We start from the raw sequence: 17,885 nt of genomic DNA on the forward strand, positions 1-17,885 counted from the left end.
CCAACAATTGTTTACAGACAGATTATTTCACTTATAATTCACTGTATCACAATTCCAGTGGGTAAGAAGTTTACATACACTAAGTTGACTGTGCCTTTAAACAGCTTGGAAAATTCCAGAAAATTATGTCATGGCTTTAGAAGCTCCTGTTAGGCTAATTGACATAATTTGAGTCAATTGGAGGTGTATCTGTGGATGTATTTCAAGGCCTACCTTCAAACTCAATGCCTCTTGCGTGACAACATGGGAAAAGAAATCAGCCAAGACCTCCGAAAAAAATTGTAGACCTCCACAAGTCTGGTTCATCCTTGTGAGCAATTTACAAAATGCCTGAAGGTAGCACGTTCATCTGTACAAACAATAGTATGCAAGTATAAACACCATGGGACCACGCAGCCGTCATACCGCTCAGGAAGGAGATGTGTTCTGTCTCCTAGAGATGAACGTACTTTGGTGCGAAAAGTGCAAATCAATCCCAGAACAACAGCAAAGGACCTTGTGAAGATGCTGTAGGAAAGAGGTAAAAGAAATATCTATATTCACAGTAAAACGAGTCATATATCAACATAACCTGAAAGGCCGCTCAGCAAGGAAGAAGCCACTGCTCCAAAACCGCCATAAAAAAACCAGACTACAGTTTGAAACTGCACATGGGGACAAAGATCGTGCTATTTGGAGAAATGTCCTCTGGTCTGATGAAACAAAAATGTAACTGTTTGGCCATAATGACCATCGTTATGTTTAGAAGAAAAAGGGGGAGGCTTGCAAGCCGAAAAACACCATCCCAACCATGAAGCACGGGGTGGCAGCATCATGTTGTGGGGGTCCTTTGCTGCAGGAGAGACTGGTGCACTTCACAAAATAGATGGCATCATGAGGGGGGAAAATGATGTGGATATTTTGAAGCAACATCTCAAGACATCAGTCAGGAAGTTAAAGCTTGGTCAAAAATGGGTCTTCCAAATGGACAACGACCCCAAGCATACTTCCAAAGTTGTGGCAAAATGGCTTCAGGACAACAAAGTCAAGGTATTGGAGTGGCCATCACAAAGCCCTGACCTCAAACATATAGAACATTTGTTGGCAGAACTGAAAAAGGTTGTGCGAGCAAGGAGGCATACAATCCTGACTCAATTACACCAGCTCTGTCAGGAGGAATGTGCCAAAATTCATACAACTTATTGTGGGAAGCTTGTGGAAGGCTACCCGAAACGTTTGACCCAAATTAAACAATTTAAAGGCAATGCTACCAAATACTAATTGAGTGTATGTAAACTTCTGACTGACTGGGAATGTGATAAAAGGAAAAAAAGCTGAAATAAATCACTCTCTACACTATTATTCTGACATTTCACATTCTTAAAATAAAGTTGTGATCCTAACTGACCTAAGACATGGAATTTTTACTTGGATTGAATGTCAGGAATTGTGAAAAACTGAGCTTAAATATATTTGTCTAAGGTGTATGTAAACTTCCGACTTCAACTGTATCTAACATGCTATTGCTTGCAAGAATTTTGTATATTCATTTTTGAATCCGGAGTCATTTTGCGTATCAGTTCATAAACCATGTGCCATTGAATCGGTACATCGAAAATCTCTTCCCAACTATTTTCCAATCTATATGACACAGCTGTCAATTTTTTGGTCTTTAAATGAAACTGGTATACTTTTTTATTTCTCACAATTTTCTTTAACCAATTAGGGTCTTTAATGCATTGCCGACAGACAAGTTCCACTTTCCTATTTCATTTTAGTACATTTCGTTTCCACTAGACTTTGATGAATATTCATTCTTTTGTCTTTCGTAAAAGAAGCTGAAACCATAAGTCCTTGGGTACAGAATGATCGCACTGTTCAGTATCTGCTCACTCCAGCATCTTGACCAAAGAGAATGGTTCATTGTGACTTCCTGTGACTTTCACCCCTACTGCTGTTACAGCTACTGTACTGGATACAGTAATGGACCAAAAAGTTTATTTTACATTTAAGTTAGTTTAAGTTTTGATTTGACACCTTTAGAGAAATTACATTGTAAAATACATTAACATGGAGATCTTTGAGACCCCAGTAAGTATGCAACAATAACATATTATGAAACCCCCAGAAATATTTTTGGTCAGCTTTTGACCTTACTTAACTATAACTTACCAAGCATGGTAGAGCAGAGCGCGGGTGTTTGGGTGTGGTACTTACCTCAGTGCACAGGTCTTCTCAGGCCGACTGGTTCCTCTGTGACTGAGCCCAGAGGAGAGGGAGATGGACGGCTGGATCCTCCCCCTATGACCACCACCAGAGAAAGGAAAGGGGTAGGCCAAGGGAGAGGAAGGAAGGGGGAAGGCCTGGTCCCTGTGAGGAGCCGTGGAGCCAGGGAGACTTCCAAAGAAGGAGTCCCAGGCAGGGCTGTTCCTCTGTGGCACAGAGCTCACCTCCTCCTCCACTGGAGAACGGTACTTTATATCCAGGTCATCCACCTGAGCAGGGGCACAGGTGAGAGGTCAGTGTCTGGGACAAAAGCAGTCCAATTCCTGGTTATGGCTGGTTATAACCTGGTTATGACAGCTCACCTGGTCCACCAGCATCTACCTGGTTGTAACCTCGTTATGACAGATCACCTGGTCCACCAGAATCTACCTGGTTAAAACCTGGTTACGACAACTCACCTGGTCCACCAGCATGGCTTTGGCATACACCTGGTCCTTCCCTGGTTGGTGGATCATGGCTGAGAGTCTGGAGGCAGCAGCCAGAGTAGAGGACAGAGCCTGGGCCCTCGTCATTGACTGGCTCTTCTCTACACACCGAGAGAGAGGGAACATTTTATATTACGTTATTAGTTACCTTTCCTACTAGTACAATACAACTTCATTAATCCCAGGGGGCAATTCATTCCGGGCTGACAGGGTACTTCAAAGAGGACAAACACAACACTGACAATATAAAAAACAAATATAAAAACTTAAGGCATCAGTTACGGTCAGTTTAGTACATTAGTACAGTATGTAACAACAGTATGTTCCTCTCAATATGTGAAAGTCCTGTTTTTCCATGTGTTTTCCAAAGAAATGCCTTGTCATGTCTCACAAACACAGGATGTGACATCATACATCCTGCACGGTAGCTTGTCTTTGTTTGGGAACAGGAGGCTGACATCCAGTGTTTCTGCATGACTCCAACGCAGACTAGGGCTGTACCTCAATAATGTAGGTGGCCTCTCCTCACATCTATGGCCTCCGACCAACATGATATTGATCTTAATGGCTCAGAAGGTTTCGCACAACAGGGTCACTGGTTCCCTTTCAATTCACAACTTTTTAGTCCTCTGTCTTAATTTGGTCTTTTATTTTGGTGCGGTCCAGACCGGCCTTGATTTCAACGTCAACTGACATAGATTTTTGGTCCAGAACGGCCTTTATTTAGCCCAAACACAGTAGATATCTATGATTGGTTCAGATTGGGTCCGGTTTCACAAGTTTGGACAGCACAGTACAGCAAAAAATGCCCCAAAATATGTATTTTCAATGTCTGTAAATGACAAATTTTCAACATCCTGAAAATACTCCACCAGTCAAAAGTTTGGACACACCCGACTCATTCAAGGGTTTTTCTTTTTTGTATTATTATTTTCTACATCGTAGAATAACAGTGAAGACATCACAACTATGAAATAACACATATGGAATCATGTCGTAACCAAGAAAGTGTTAAACAAATCAAAATATATTTTATATTTGAGATTCTTCAAAGTAGCCACCCTTTGCCTTGATGACAGCTTTGCACACTCTTGGCATTCTCTCAATCAGCTTCATGAGGTAGTCCCCTGGAATGCATTTAAATTAACAGGTGTGCCTTGTTAAAAGCAAATTTGTCGAATTTCGTTCCTTCCTAATGCGTTTGAGCCAATCAGTTGTGTTTTGACAAGGTAGGGGTGGTATACAGAATATAGCCCTAGTCCATATTATGGTAAGAACAGCTAAAATAAGCAAAGATCAACTACAGTCCATCATTACTTTAGGACATGAAGATCAGTCATTGCGGAAAAGTTCTTCAAGTGCAGACATGAAGGCCAGTACCGAAAGGTTCCTAGATTGAAACCCCAAGCTGACAAGGTAAAAATCTGTCGTTCTGCCCCTGAACAAGGCAGTTAACCCACTGTTCCTAGGCTGTCATTGTAAATAAGAATTTGTTCTTAACTGACTTGCCTAGTTAAATTAAAATAAGTTTAAAAAAATAATGTAAATGCTGGAACTGGCTCTCATGAGGACCGCCACAGGAAAGGAAGACCCAGAATTACCTCTGCTGTAGAGGATAAGTTCATTAGAGTTACCAGTCTCATACATTTCAGAACAAATGAATGCTTCACAGAGTTCAAGGAACAAACACATCTCAACATCAACTGTACAGAGGAGACTGCGTGAATCAGGCCTTCATGGTCGAGTTGCTGCAGACTAATGGACACCAATAAGAAGAACTTGGGCCAAAAAACACGAGCAATGGACATTAGACCGGTGGAAATCTGTACTTTGGTCTGATGAGTCCAAATTTGAGATTTCTGGTTCCAACTGCTGTGTCTTTGTGAGATACAGAGTAGATGAACGGATGATCTCTGCAAGTGTGGTTCCCACCGAGAAACATGGAGGAGGAAGTATGATGGTGTGGGTGTGCTTGCTGAATTTATTTAGAATTCAAGGCACACTTAACAAGCATGGCTACCACAGAATCCTGCAGCGATACACCATCTCATCTGGTTTGAGCTTAGTGGAACTATTATTTAATTTGCAACAGGACAATGACCCAACACACCTCCAGGTTGTGTAAGGGCTATTTGACCAAGAAGGAGACTGATGGAGTGCTGGATCAGATGACATGGGCTCAACAATCACCCAACCTCAACCCAATTGAGATGGTTTGGGATGAGTTGGACCGCACAGTGAAGGAAAAGTAGCCAACAAGTGCTCAGCATATGTGGGAACTCCTTCAAGACTGGAAAAGCATTCCCGGCGGAGGAGCTGGTTGAGAATCCCAAGTGTGCGCAAAGCTGTCATCAAGGCAAAGGGTGGCTACTTTGAAGAATCTAAAATATATTTTGATTTGTTGAACCCTTTTTTGGTTACTACATGATTCCATATGTGTTATTTCATTAGTTTTGATGTCTTCACTATTATTCTACAATGTAGAAAATAGTAAAAATAAAGAAAACCCCTTGAATGAATAGGTGTCCCCAAACTTTTGACTGGGACACTAAATCTACCAGATGTGGGAAAGATAGATACCTCAGGTTCCACCCAAATGGCCAACATGCAATTTATAGCCTACTGGTGCAATTAACGTTCATCCAAGGCGCGCGCAAACATAAAGTGAAAACGTTCACCACAGGGAGCAGTTTTATGATTTCAATGAAGTGCTGCTTATAACAGTAACCTAACTGTACAGTGGCTAGCCAAAACACATAATTGACAGTGTTACACACAGTTCAGATGCCAAACTAATGGCAAGTCGAACTGAATATACACTGAAGAGAAATATACACAGTTTGCTGATGTCATCGCTGTGTGTGTAGGTGGCAAGGAAGTCAGGCGCAGGAGAAACCAACTTGGTATTACTGGAGTTGTTTGAATAAAATAATAAACAAACAACGAACTCCAAAACAAAAATGTACATAAAATAACATGGGCAACAATACCCGTAGCTCACAAAATACACGACACAAAATAACATACAAACAATCTCAGACAAGGACATGAGGGGAAACAGAGGGTTAAATACACAACAGGTAATGAATGGGATTGGAACCAGGTGTGTGTGAAAACAAGACAAAACCAATGGATAATGAAAAATGGATCAGTGATGGCTAGAAGACCGGTGACGTCGACCGCCGAGCACCACTCGAACAAGGAGGGGCATCGACTTCGGAAGAAGTCGTGACAGCTGACGTCAACATTGTGAACAGTGCCCCATGGTGGCGGTAGCGTTATGGTATGGGCAGGCAGGCAGGCAGGCAGGCAGGCAGGCAGGCAGGCAGGCAGGCAGGCAGGCATAAGCTATGGACAATGAACACAATTGCATTTTATCGTTGGAAAATTGAATGCACAGAGATACCGTGACGATATCCTGAATCAACAGCCTGATCAACTCTATGCGAAGGAGATGTGTCGCACTGCATGAGGCAAATGTAGTCACAATAGATGCTTCTTTTCTGATCCACCCCCCTACCTTTTTTTATCTGTGGTATCTGTGACCAACAGATGCATATCTATATTCCCATGTGAAATCCAAAGATTATGGACTAATGAATTAATTTCAACTGACTGATTTGCTTATATGAAACAGGTAAAATTGTTGCATATGTGGTCTGCGGTTGTGAGGCCGGTTGGACGCACTGCCAAATTCTCTAAAAAAAAGGAGGAGGATGCTTATGGTAATTCACATTAAATTCTCTGACAACAGCTCTGGTGGACATTCTTGCAGTCAGCATGCCAAGTGCACACTCCCCCAAAACTTGACACATCTGTGCACATTTTAGTGTGGCCTTTTTTTGTCCCCAGCACAAGGTGCACCTGTGTAAAGATCATGCTGTTTAATCAGCTTCTTGATATGCCACACCTGTCAAGTGGATGGTTTATCTTGGCAAAGGTGAAATGCTCACTAACAGGGATGTAAACAAATTTGTGCACAACATTTGAGAGAAATCAGCTTTTTGTGCTTATGCAGAATTTCTGGGATCTTTAATTTCAGCTCATGAAAAATGGGACCAACGCTTTACATATTGCGTTTATATTTTTGATCAGTGTCAATTAAGAACGGGCTGGCACACTTAAGAGCTTTGCTTGATATACGGATTGGTTTCATACAACCGCTCTCAACACTGCGGCAGACTTCCTCGTTGGTTTTGGGTCAAATTCAAGCATAACACAGAGGAAGAGGCGAAGCGAAAGGTTTTACGCAGCCCAAAGTCTGTCCACAAAAATAAATAATAATATTTTTTGAATGGAGGTCAATAAGTGTAGAATTTGGTCAATAAAAATGTTACGAATGCATGGTTATAAGTTGATTCACATGGCATTTCGGAGTTGTGCCTGTTGTCATGAAGATAGAGGACTCATCATGGATATAACACGTTTTAGCATGGACATTGCCATTTTAGAGGAGTCAACTGGGTGGGGATTCTATGAGTTGGGAGCAATAAGCCAATGAAGAAGAAGAAAATGTACAACCTTAAAATGTAGATAGCCTCAAGAGCATCTACTGAATGACCAAAATGTAAAAACAAACAAAGCAAAGCATGTTGGGAATTATTCCAATGAGCTCAGCTCCCAAACAAGTATACATTTCGTCGTTGTGGACCAGATCCAAATCTGAATTAATCCTAGATGTCCAGGCTATGTTTAAACAGTTTGAACATCACATTACAGTACGGCACAGTTTAGTACATTAGAGCAAAATAGAGTACAGTACAGTACGGCATAGGACAGTCAAGTTTTATTCAGTAGAGTACAGTATGGTACAGTATATTTTAATTCAGTAGAGTACAATAAGGTCCAGTACAGTTTAGTTCAGTAGAGGAGAGTCCATTAGAGTAAAGTAGGGTACAATACAGTACACTATACTTGACCTTTCTTTACTTTACCGCTCTACTGTTCTCTACTGTATTATATTATACTTTTCTTTACTGTACTGTGTACTGTACTATGCTGTGCTCTACTGTACTGTACTGTGTTGTGCTGTTCAAACTTGTGAAACAAAGATGTCTGCAATTTGTTCAGATTTGGTCCGGACCAGAATAAATCTGAACCGAACATAGATGTCTATGCTTGATTTAGATTGTCTATGCTTGATTCCGATTTGATCCGGACCGGACCAAAAATCAACGTCCTTGGAATGATACAGAGAATATTTATAATGCTCACTAGCTTTGTCCTCCTTCTCAGGATCATGCCACATGCTCAAAATAACTCAACCGCTAGTTTGCCTGTCTGTAAGGAGAAGTGCAGGCTGTAAATTGATCCTGCTGCTCTGATTAGATAGAGATAAGCTGTATCCGTTCACTTGCTTCATATTTCAACCGGTAACTTCTCATCGCACTTCGTTCAATTTCTACACGCAACAACTGCAGTTTAGACATTTGACCACAACCACACTCTTCGAAAAAAAGGTTATGCATAGAACCAAAAAGGGTTCTATTGCTTGCTTCATATATAGCACCCCTAATGGTTCTATATATTCTATATAGAACACATGTTGTAGGGTTCTTTGACCATAACCCCAGGAGTTCTTATTCACTGAACTGGTTCCATATAGGGTTGGTTCCATATAGGGTAGTGATGCATGGGTTGACTCATAACCCACAGTCCCGCAGTTAAATCTGCTGGGCAGGCGGGTTTTGGGTCATGAAATATTATGTGGGTGGGTGGTAGTCGGTTTGAATACAGAGAAAACAATACCTTAAAAAATCTCTAAATGTATAATTCTTATGCAATTTATATCTTTAGGCTACATTTTGTTTTTTCTTTCATTATTTTAGGCTATCTGGCATTAGTGTGTAAGCCTAAACTTTAGGGCCTAACTGTACACAAGCCAAATAGCCCACATGACAATTGCCAAGTGATTTTGGGAATGGGAAGAAAAAGTTAACGTCATCCACAGAGGCAAAAAGGACAATGTCAGAGTTTAATTCAATAAGAGAAAAGCTGTGAAATGGAGTGTTGAAAATACAAAGAAGGTACAGCCAGAAAAGTAATGTTTGGGAAAGATTTGGTGAAGTGTTAAAAGAGGATGATAGCGGTGCTGGCTATGTTATGTGAGATGATTGTGACTGTCGAATTGCTATACAAATTCAACAGTCACAAGACTTCAAACAGGCCTATGTCACGTCAAGGGAACTGTAGCTTACTGTTCAGAAGGGTCAAATGAAAATTGAAATATGGACACTGACTGTAGGTCTATAACCTTTCGCATAGCCTTAATATTAACTCCTGCAGAAATAAGCATTTCTTGCAGTACAAATATACACTAAATGTAGGATAAAAATAAAAATGTGTTTTAGTTTTTATGACGACCTCATCTCTGCACCCCACACATACATCTGTAATGTCCCTCAGTCGAGCAGTGAATTTCAAACAGATTCAACCACAAAGAACAGGGAGGTATTTCAATGACACGCAAAGGGCACCTATTAGTCAGTGGTGTGGTGTAAAGCACTTAAGTAAAAATACTTTAAAGTACTAATTGTCAGTAACTGCTAGGAGTGGTGGGAGGAGTCAGGCGCAGAGAGCAGAGGTAAGGAAATTTGTGTTTATTCCATAAAACACAAAACGGTCGACGCCAACACAACCGGCGTGAAAAATGCAAAGTGCCCAGAACAACAGGTACACAGCATGCATATAAAATAACACTTGTCGATCGCCAGCACATCCAATAACAAAAAACACACTCTGACGCAAAATAATCCCGCACAAACCTGGGCGGGCTAAACAGGCTTAAATAACCATAAATCAAGAAAACCAAATGAGGAACAGGTGCAAACAATAAGACATACCAAACGAAAAGGAAAAAGGGATCAGCGGCGGCTAGTAGGCCGGTGACGACGACCGCCGAGCGCCGCCCGAGCAGGCAGGGGAGCCACCTTCGGTGGGATTCATGACACTAATTAAGTCATTTTTGGGGGTATCTGTACTTTACTATTTATATTTTGGACTACTTTTATTTTCACTTCACTACATTCCTTAAGAAAATATTGTACTTTTTACTCCATACATTTTCCTTGACACCCAAAGTTCTCGTTACATTTTGAATGCTTAGCAGGACAGGGAAACAGGGCAAACACATCATACCATTCTTCATATTTCAAATCAAATCAAATTTTATTGGTCACATACACATGGTTAGCAGATGCTAATGCGAGCGTAGCAAAATGCTTGTGCTTCTAGTTCCAACCATGCAGTAATATCTAACAAGTACTCTAACAATTTCACAACTACCTTTTACACACAAGTGTAAAGGAATGAAAAAGAATATGTACATATATATATATGGATGAGCGATGGCCGAACGGCATAGGCAAAATGCAGTAGATGGTATAGAGTACAGTATATACATACGAGATGAGTAATGTAGGGTATGTAAACATTATATAAAGCGGCATTGTTTAAAGTGACTAGTGATACATTTATTACATCCAATATTTAATTATTAAAGTGGCTTGAGATTTGAGTCAGTATGTTTGTTTCAAGCATGATGGTGGCTGATGTTCAGAAAATGTATTGCCTCCCAAAACTTCCGGTGAATGAGCACATCAATTTACAAAAATACTTTGATGGCTGAGCTCTGTACTCAGAATATTGAACAATGTACTTTCGCCGTAAAGCTATTTTGAAATCTGACACAGCGGTTGCATTAAGGAGAAGTGTATCTATAATTCTTTCAATAACTGTTGTAAATTTTATCAACGTTTATGATGAGTATTTTTGTAAATTGATGAGCTCATTCACCGGGAGTTTTGGGAGGCAATACATTTTCTGAACATCACGCGCCAATGTAAAATGGGGTTTTTGGATATAAATATGAACTTTATCGAACAAAACATACATGTATTATGTAACATTGAGTCCTGGGAGTGTCATCTGATGAAGATCGTCAAAGGTTAGTGATTAATTTTAGCTGTATTTCTGGTTTTTGTGATGCCTCTCCTTGCTTGGAAAATGGCTGTGTGGTTTTTCTTGTCAAGGTGATGTCCTAACATAATCTAATGTTACGCTTTCGCCGTAAAGCCTTTTTGAAATCGGACAATGTGGTTGGATTAACGAGAAGTTTATCTTTAAAATGGTGTAAAATAGTTGATTGTTTGAGAAATTTGAATTCTGAGATTTTTATTGTTTTGTATTTCGCGCCCTGCTATTCCATTGGCTGTTGGCGAGGGGTCCCGCTGGTGGAACGGGGTTCTGCTAGCGGAACGTCTGTCCTCAATTAAGACTAATCTGAAGATGGTGCTGGCTAAAACTGGTGAATGTAGAGAGTATAGGGATATTGTTATCCACGTCGGCACCAACCATGTTAGGATGAAACAGTCAGAGGTCACCAAGCGCAACATAGCTTCAGCGTGTAAATCAGCTAGAAAGATGTCGGCTTCGGGTTATATCCTGCCTGTTTGACCCTGTCCGGGGGTATCATCGGATGGGGCCACAGTGTCTCCTGACCCCTCCTGTCTCAGCCTCCAGTATTAATGCTGCAGTAGTTTATGTGTCGGGGGCTAGGGTCAGTCTGTTATATCTGGAGTATTTCTCCAGTGTCCTGTGTGAAATTAAGTATGCTCTCTCTAATTCTTCTTTCTCTCTTTCTCTCTTTCTTTCTTTCTTTCTTTCTTTCTTTCTTTCTTTCTTTCTTTCTTTCTTTCTTTCTTTCTTTCTCTTTCTTTCTCTCTCTCTCTGGGGGCCTGAGCCCTAGGACCATGCCTCAGGACTACCTGGCATGATGACTCCTTGCTGTCCTCAGTCCACCTGGCAGTGCTGCTGCTCCAGTTTCAACTGTTCTGTCTGCGGCTATGGAACCCTGACCTGTTCACCGGACGTGCTACCTGTCCCAGACCTGCTGTTTTCAACTCTCTAGAGACAGCAGGAGCGGTAGAGATACTCTCAATTATCGGCTATGAAAGCCAACTGACATTTACTCCTGAGGTGCTGACCTGTTGCACCCTCGACAACTACTGTGATTATTATTATTTGACCATGATGGTCATTTATGAACATTTGAACATCTTGGCCATGTTCTGTTATAATCTCCACCCGGCACAGCCAGAAGAGGACTGGCCACCCCTCATAACCTGGTTTCTCTCTAGGTTTCTTCCTAGGTTTTGGCCTTTCTAGGGAGTTTTTCCTAGCCACCATGCTTCTACACCTGCATTGCTTGCTGTTTGGGGTTTTAGGCTGGGTTTCTGTACAGCACTTTGAGATATCAGCTGATGTAAGAAGGGCTATATAAATACATTTGATTTTGATTTGAACTACCAAACAGACTATAGCTACTGACCACAACTACAGAACAAAACTCCTGACCACAAACATTGTCCAAAATCCATGACCACAACTACTGACACCAAACACACAACTACTGACCACAAACACACAACTTGTGACCACAAATCTACTGAACCACACATCTACTGAACAAAACTCCTGAACAAAACTCCTGAACAAAACTACTGACCATAACTACTGGAAACAAAAGCACAACTACTTACCACAACCACACAACTACTGACCGCACCTACTGAACCACACAAATACTGACAAACAACTGTCCAAAAACAAAATCCCTGACCATAACCACAAAACTACTGATGACAATACACACAACTACTGACCATAACTCCTGACCACATCTCCTGAACACAAATGCTGACCATAACTGCTGACCACAACTTCTGACCACAACCACACAAATAATCACGCAAACTACTGACCACAACAACACAACTACTGACCAAACTACTGAGAACAACAGCAGAACTACAAACAATAACTACTGACCACAATTATTGACCACAACTACTGACCACAACTCCACAATACTGACCACAACCACATAAATAATTACCCAAACTACTGACCACAACCACGCAACTACTGACCTCAACTACTGAACACAATTACTGGCCTCAACCACACAACTACTGACCAAACAACTACTGAGAACAACAGCAGAACGACAGGCAATAACTATTGACCACAACTACTGACCACAACTCCACAATACAGACCACAACCACACAAATAATTACCCAAACTACTGACCAAAACCACACAACTCCTGAACACAACTCCTGACTACAACTGCTGACCACAACTATACAACTATTGACCACAACAACAAAACTAATGACCACAACTACTGGCCACAACCACAACCACTTATTTTTGTCATCCTCCACTTTAATGCCATTTCTTCAATAATTTTTTATAAACAACATAACTTTTGACCACAAAAAGTTAGAGGGTATGACGTCTTTGTCTACTTCTCTGCTACTCAAATCTGTTCGCACAACTACTGGCCATAACCACACAACTACTTACCACACCACTACTGAACAAAACTACTGATCACAAACATTGACCAAAATCATTGACCAAAACTACTGACCACAACCACACTTCTACTTACAGTAACCACACAACTACTGACCATAACTACAAAACCACAAAACAACTGACCACAACATCACATCTACTGACCACAACCACACGACTACTGACCACAGCCACACAACTACTGCACCACACAACTACTGACCAAAACTACTGACCACAATAATGACCAATATCACTGACCAAAACTATTGACCACAACCACAAAACTACTGGCCACAACCACAGCAACTGACCACAAATACTAACCCCAACACCACAACTACAGACCATAGCTTCTGACCACAACCAATGACCACAACTTTGGAAAACAACTCCTGACCACAACAACTGACCACAACCACACAAATACTGACCACAAAACACAACTAGTGACAACAACCACACAACTACTGACCACAACTACTGAACAAAACTCCTGACAACTACAATGAAACTACTGACCTTAACAACACTGTGGTTGAGAGACAAAAAGGAAGAGGTCGAATAGCGAAACTTCCGCGGTGGTGTTCAAATGTAGGCTAAGTAGTTTTTGTTCTTAAAATTATCACGAGTATTGCATCGTAAGCTACATCTCTGTAAACATAAGTCAATTTTTTTTTTTTACTAATTCTTTAAAGTGGATATCTGTTTTCTCATTGAAAAGTGGTTATTGTTCTCTTGGCCTTTGTCGGAGCTTTTAAACGAAATACTAAACCATCTTTTTATTTCTGAATGTGTCAACACCGGACACTCAGGATGTGGCTGTGTTATTAATGTCATTTAGCCAGCAGCATTGCACCCTGCATCCCACTGCTGGCTTGCTTCTGAAGCTAAGCAGGTTTGGTTTTGAAGTGGTGTTGGAGGTCTAGTAGGAGGCACCCTTTCCTCTGGTCTAAAAACAATATCCCAGGGTGGTGTTTGGGGACATTGCCCTGTGTAGGGTGCTGTATTTTGGATGGGACGTTAAATGGGTGTCCTGACTATCTGTGGGCACTAAAGATCCCATGGCACTTATCGTAAGAGTAGGGGTGTTAACACCAGTGTCCTGGCTGAACTCCCAATCTCGCCCTCATACAGGCACCTAATCATCCCCAGCTTACAATTGGCTCGTTCCTCTCACCTGTAACTATTACCCAGGTCATTGCTGTAAATGAGAATGTGTTCTCAGTCAACTTACCTGGTAAAATGTTAAATAAAGCCTTTTGATTTAAGCATTTTGATTGTTTTAGTTTGGTTGGCTAGACTACCTATTTCATTGTTTAATTAATGGATTAAGCCTTAGTAGTAATTCTGATCTCTTTCCCAATGATCAGTGCTTTAGTGTATTATGTTGCTGTCCAGTGGCACTGAATTTGCGATGCACTTGACTATCCATGTTTTTATTTGCAATGCCTTTTGATTTGAAAATGTGAAAAGTTTTGATGTGTGTACTAGGTTTAATTTACACTGAACAAAAAACAGAAAGGCAGCATTTAAACTGTTGGTCCCATGTTTCATGAGTTGAAATAAAAGATCCCGGAAATGTTCCATACGCACGAAAAGCTTATTTCTCTGAAATGTTGTGCACAAATTTGTTTACATCCCTGTTAGTAAGCATTTCTCCTTTGCCAAGAAAATCCATCCACCTGACAGGTGTGGCATATCAAGAAGCTGATTAAACAGCATGATAATTACACAGGTGCACCTTGTGAAGGGGACAATAAAAGGCCACTCTAAAATGGGCAGTTAAGTTACACAACACAATTCCACTGATGTCTCAAGTTTTGAGGGCGTGTGCAATTGGAATGCTGACTGCAGGAATGTCCAACAGATCTGTTGCAAGAGAATTGAATGTTCATTTCTCGACCATAAGCCACCTCCAACATTGGTGGCTTACTGTTGGTGGGTTATTTTATGCAAACGTTTGCATATTTACACACAGTTGAAGTCGGAAGATTACATACACCTTAGCCAAATACATTTAAACTCAGTTTTTCACAATTCCTGACATTTAATCAGAGTACAAATTCCCTGTCTTAGGTCAGTTAGGATCACCACTTCATTTTCAGAATGCGAAATGTCAGAATAATAGTGGAGAGAAAGATTTATTTCAGCTTTTCTTTCTTTCATCACATTCCCAGGGGGTCAGAAGTTTACATACACTCAACTAGTATTTGGTAACATTCCCTTTAAATTGTTTAACTTGGGTCAAATGTTTTGGGTAGCCTTCCACAAGCTTCCCACAGTAAGTTGGTTGAATTTTGGCCCATTCCTCCTGACAGAGCTGGTGTAGCTGAGTCAGGTTTGTAGGACTCCTTGCTCGCACACACTTGTTCAGTTCTGCCCACAAATTATGTAGAGGATTGAGATCAGGGCTTTGTGATGGCCACTCCAATACCTTGACTTTGTTATCCTTAAGCAATTTTGACACAACTGTGTAAGTATGCTTGGGGTCAATGTCCTTTTGGAAGAACCATTTGCGAACAAGCTTTAACTTCCTAACTGACGTCTTGAGATGTTGCTTCAACATATCCACATAATGTTCCTGCCTCATGATGCCATCTATTTTGTGAAGTGCACCAGTCCCTCCTGCAGCAAAGCACTCCCACAATTTGATGCTGCCACCCCTGTGCTTCATGGTTGGGATGTTGTTCTTCGGCTTGCAAGCCTAACCCTTTTTCCTCCAAACATAACGATGGTCATTATGGCCAAACTGTTCTATTTTTGTTTCATCAGACCAGAGGACATTTCTCCAAAAAGTACAATCTTTGTCCGCATGTGCAGTTGCAAACCGTAGTCTGGCTTTTTTTAATGGCGGTTTTGGAGCAGTGGCTTCTTCCTTGCTGATCGACCCTTCGGGTTATGTAAATATAGGACTTGTTTTACTGTGGATATAGATACTTTTGTACCCGTTTCCTCCAGCATCTTCACAAGGTCCTTTGCTGTTGTTCTGGGATTGATTTACACTTCTCACACCAAAGTACATTCATCTCAAGTTGACAGAACGCATCTCCTTCCTGAGCGGTACGATGGCTGCGTTGTCCCATGGTGTTTATGCTTGAGTACTATTGTATGTACAGATGAACGTGGTACCAGGCAACGTGGTACCAGGCATTTGGAAATTGCTCCCAAGGATGAACCAGACTTGTGGAGGTCTTCCATTTTTTTTTCTGAGGTCTTGGCTGATTTCTTTTGATTTTCCCATGATGTCAAGCAAAGAGGCACTGAGTTTGACAGTAGGCCTTGAAATACATCCACAGGTACACCTCCAATTGACTCAAATGATATCAACTAGCCTATCAGAAGCTTCTAAAGCCATGACCTCATTTTCTGGAATTTTCCAAGCTGTTTAACTTTTTTAGGATAGGGGGCAGTATTCGGAATTTTGGATGAGAAGCGTGCCCAAAGTAAACTGCTAGGATATGCATATAATGTATTGATTTGGATAGAAAACACTCTGACGTTTCCAAAACTGTTAAAATAATGTCTGTGAGTATAACAGAACTGATATGGCAGGCATAAACCTGAGGAAAATCCATCCAGGAAGTGGGATATTCTTTATGTGTCTAGTTTTCAATTGAATGCCTGTACAGTATCCGTTGGGTTAGGACATAGATTGCAGTTCCTATGGCTTCCACTAGATGTCAACAGACTTTAGACATTGTTTCAGGCTTGTATTCTGAAAAACGATGAAGAATGAGAGCATCTTCTGTGTGGCATGCAGAATGAAGCAGAGCTCCTTCGCGCGCATGACCGATAGCGCGCCCTTCATTCGTTTTCCTTTCTATTGAATACGCTATTGTCCGGTTGAAATATTATCGATTATTTTGACAATAGACAACCTGAGGATTAATTCTAAACATCGTTTGACATGTTTCGACAAACTTTACCAGTACTATTTGGCTGTATTCGTCTGCCTGTTGTGACCGCCTTTGAGCCAGTGGATTACTGAACAAACAAAATGCGCCAACAAAACAGAGTTTTTAGGACATAAAGAGGAACTTTATCAAACAAAATGAACATTTATTGTGTAACGGGGACTCTTGTAAGTGCAACCAGATGAAGATCATCAAAGGTAAGTGATTAATTTTATCGCTATTTCTGACTTTTGTGACTCCTCTACTTGGCTTGAAAATGTTTGTATGCTTTTGCAAGCGGGGCGCTGTCCTCAGATAATCACATGGTGTGCTTTTGCCGTAAAGCCTTTTTGAAATCTGACACAGCGGCTGGATTAACAAGTAGTTAAGCTTTATTTTGATGTATAACAGTTGTATTTTTATGAATGTTAAATACTTATAATACTGTATTTTGAATTTCTCGCTCTGCAATTTCACCAGATGTTGTCTTGGTGGGTCGCTAGCGGCACGCCTGAACCAAACAGATTAAAAGCACAGTCAACTTAGTGTATGTAAACTTCTGACCTACTGGAATTGTGATACAGTCAATTATAAGCTAAATAATCTGTCTGTAAACAATTGTTGGAAAAATTAACTTACGTCATGCACAAAGTAGATGGCCTAACCGACTTGCCAAAACTAGCTTGTTGACAAGAAATTTGTGGAGTGGTTGAAAAACGAGTTTTAATGACTCCAACCTAAGTGTATGTAAACTTTGACTTCAACTGTATATATATATACACACATATGGACACTATCGTTCAAAAGTTTGGGGTTACTTAGAAATGTCCCTGTTTTTGAAAGAAAAGCACAATTTTTGTCCATGAAAATAACATAAAATTGATAAGAAATACAATGTAGACATTTTTAATGTTGTAAATGACTATTGCTGCTG

At 40.7% G+C, this 17,885-nt stretch overlaps 1 protein-coding gene across 2 annotated transcripts in view; it reads right to left on the bottom strand.

Annotated features, from left to right (window-relative positions):
• Positions 1–17,885, bottom strand: part of LOC106587046 (rho guanine nucleotide exchange factor 28) — an 89,132-nt gene that overhangs the window by 51,300 nt on the left and 19,947 nt on the right. For both annotated transcript variants that reach the window (XM_014174918.3, XM_082969334.1), the window contains exons 2-3: positions 2,664–2,791; positions 2,197–2,474 (exon numbers count right to left, since the gene is read on the bottom strand). In XM_014174918.3, coding sequence (XP_014030393.3) covers positions 2,197–2,474; positions 2,664–2,791 — 406 coding nt within the window. The remainder of the gene's footprint in view (positions 1–2,196; positions 2,475–2,663; positions 2,792–17,885) is intronic.

Source organism: Salmo salar, chromosome 26 (genome assembly GCF_965601325.2).
Source record: "Salmo salar chromosome 26, fSalSal1, whole genome shotgun sequence".
NCBI classification, from domain to species: domain Eukaryota; kingdom Metazoa; phylum Chordata; class Actinopteri; order Salmoniformes; family Salmonidae; genus Salmo; species Salmo salar.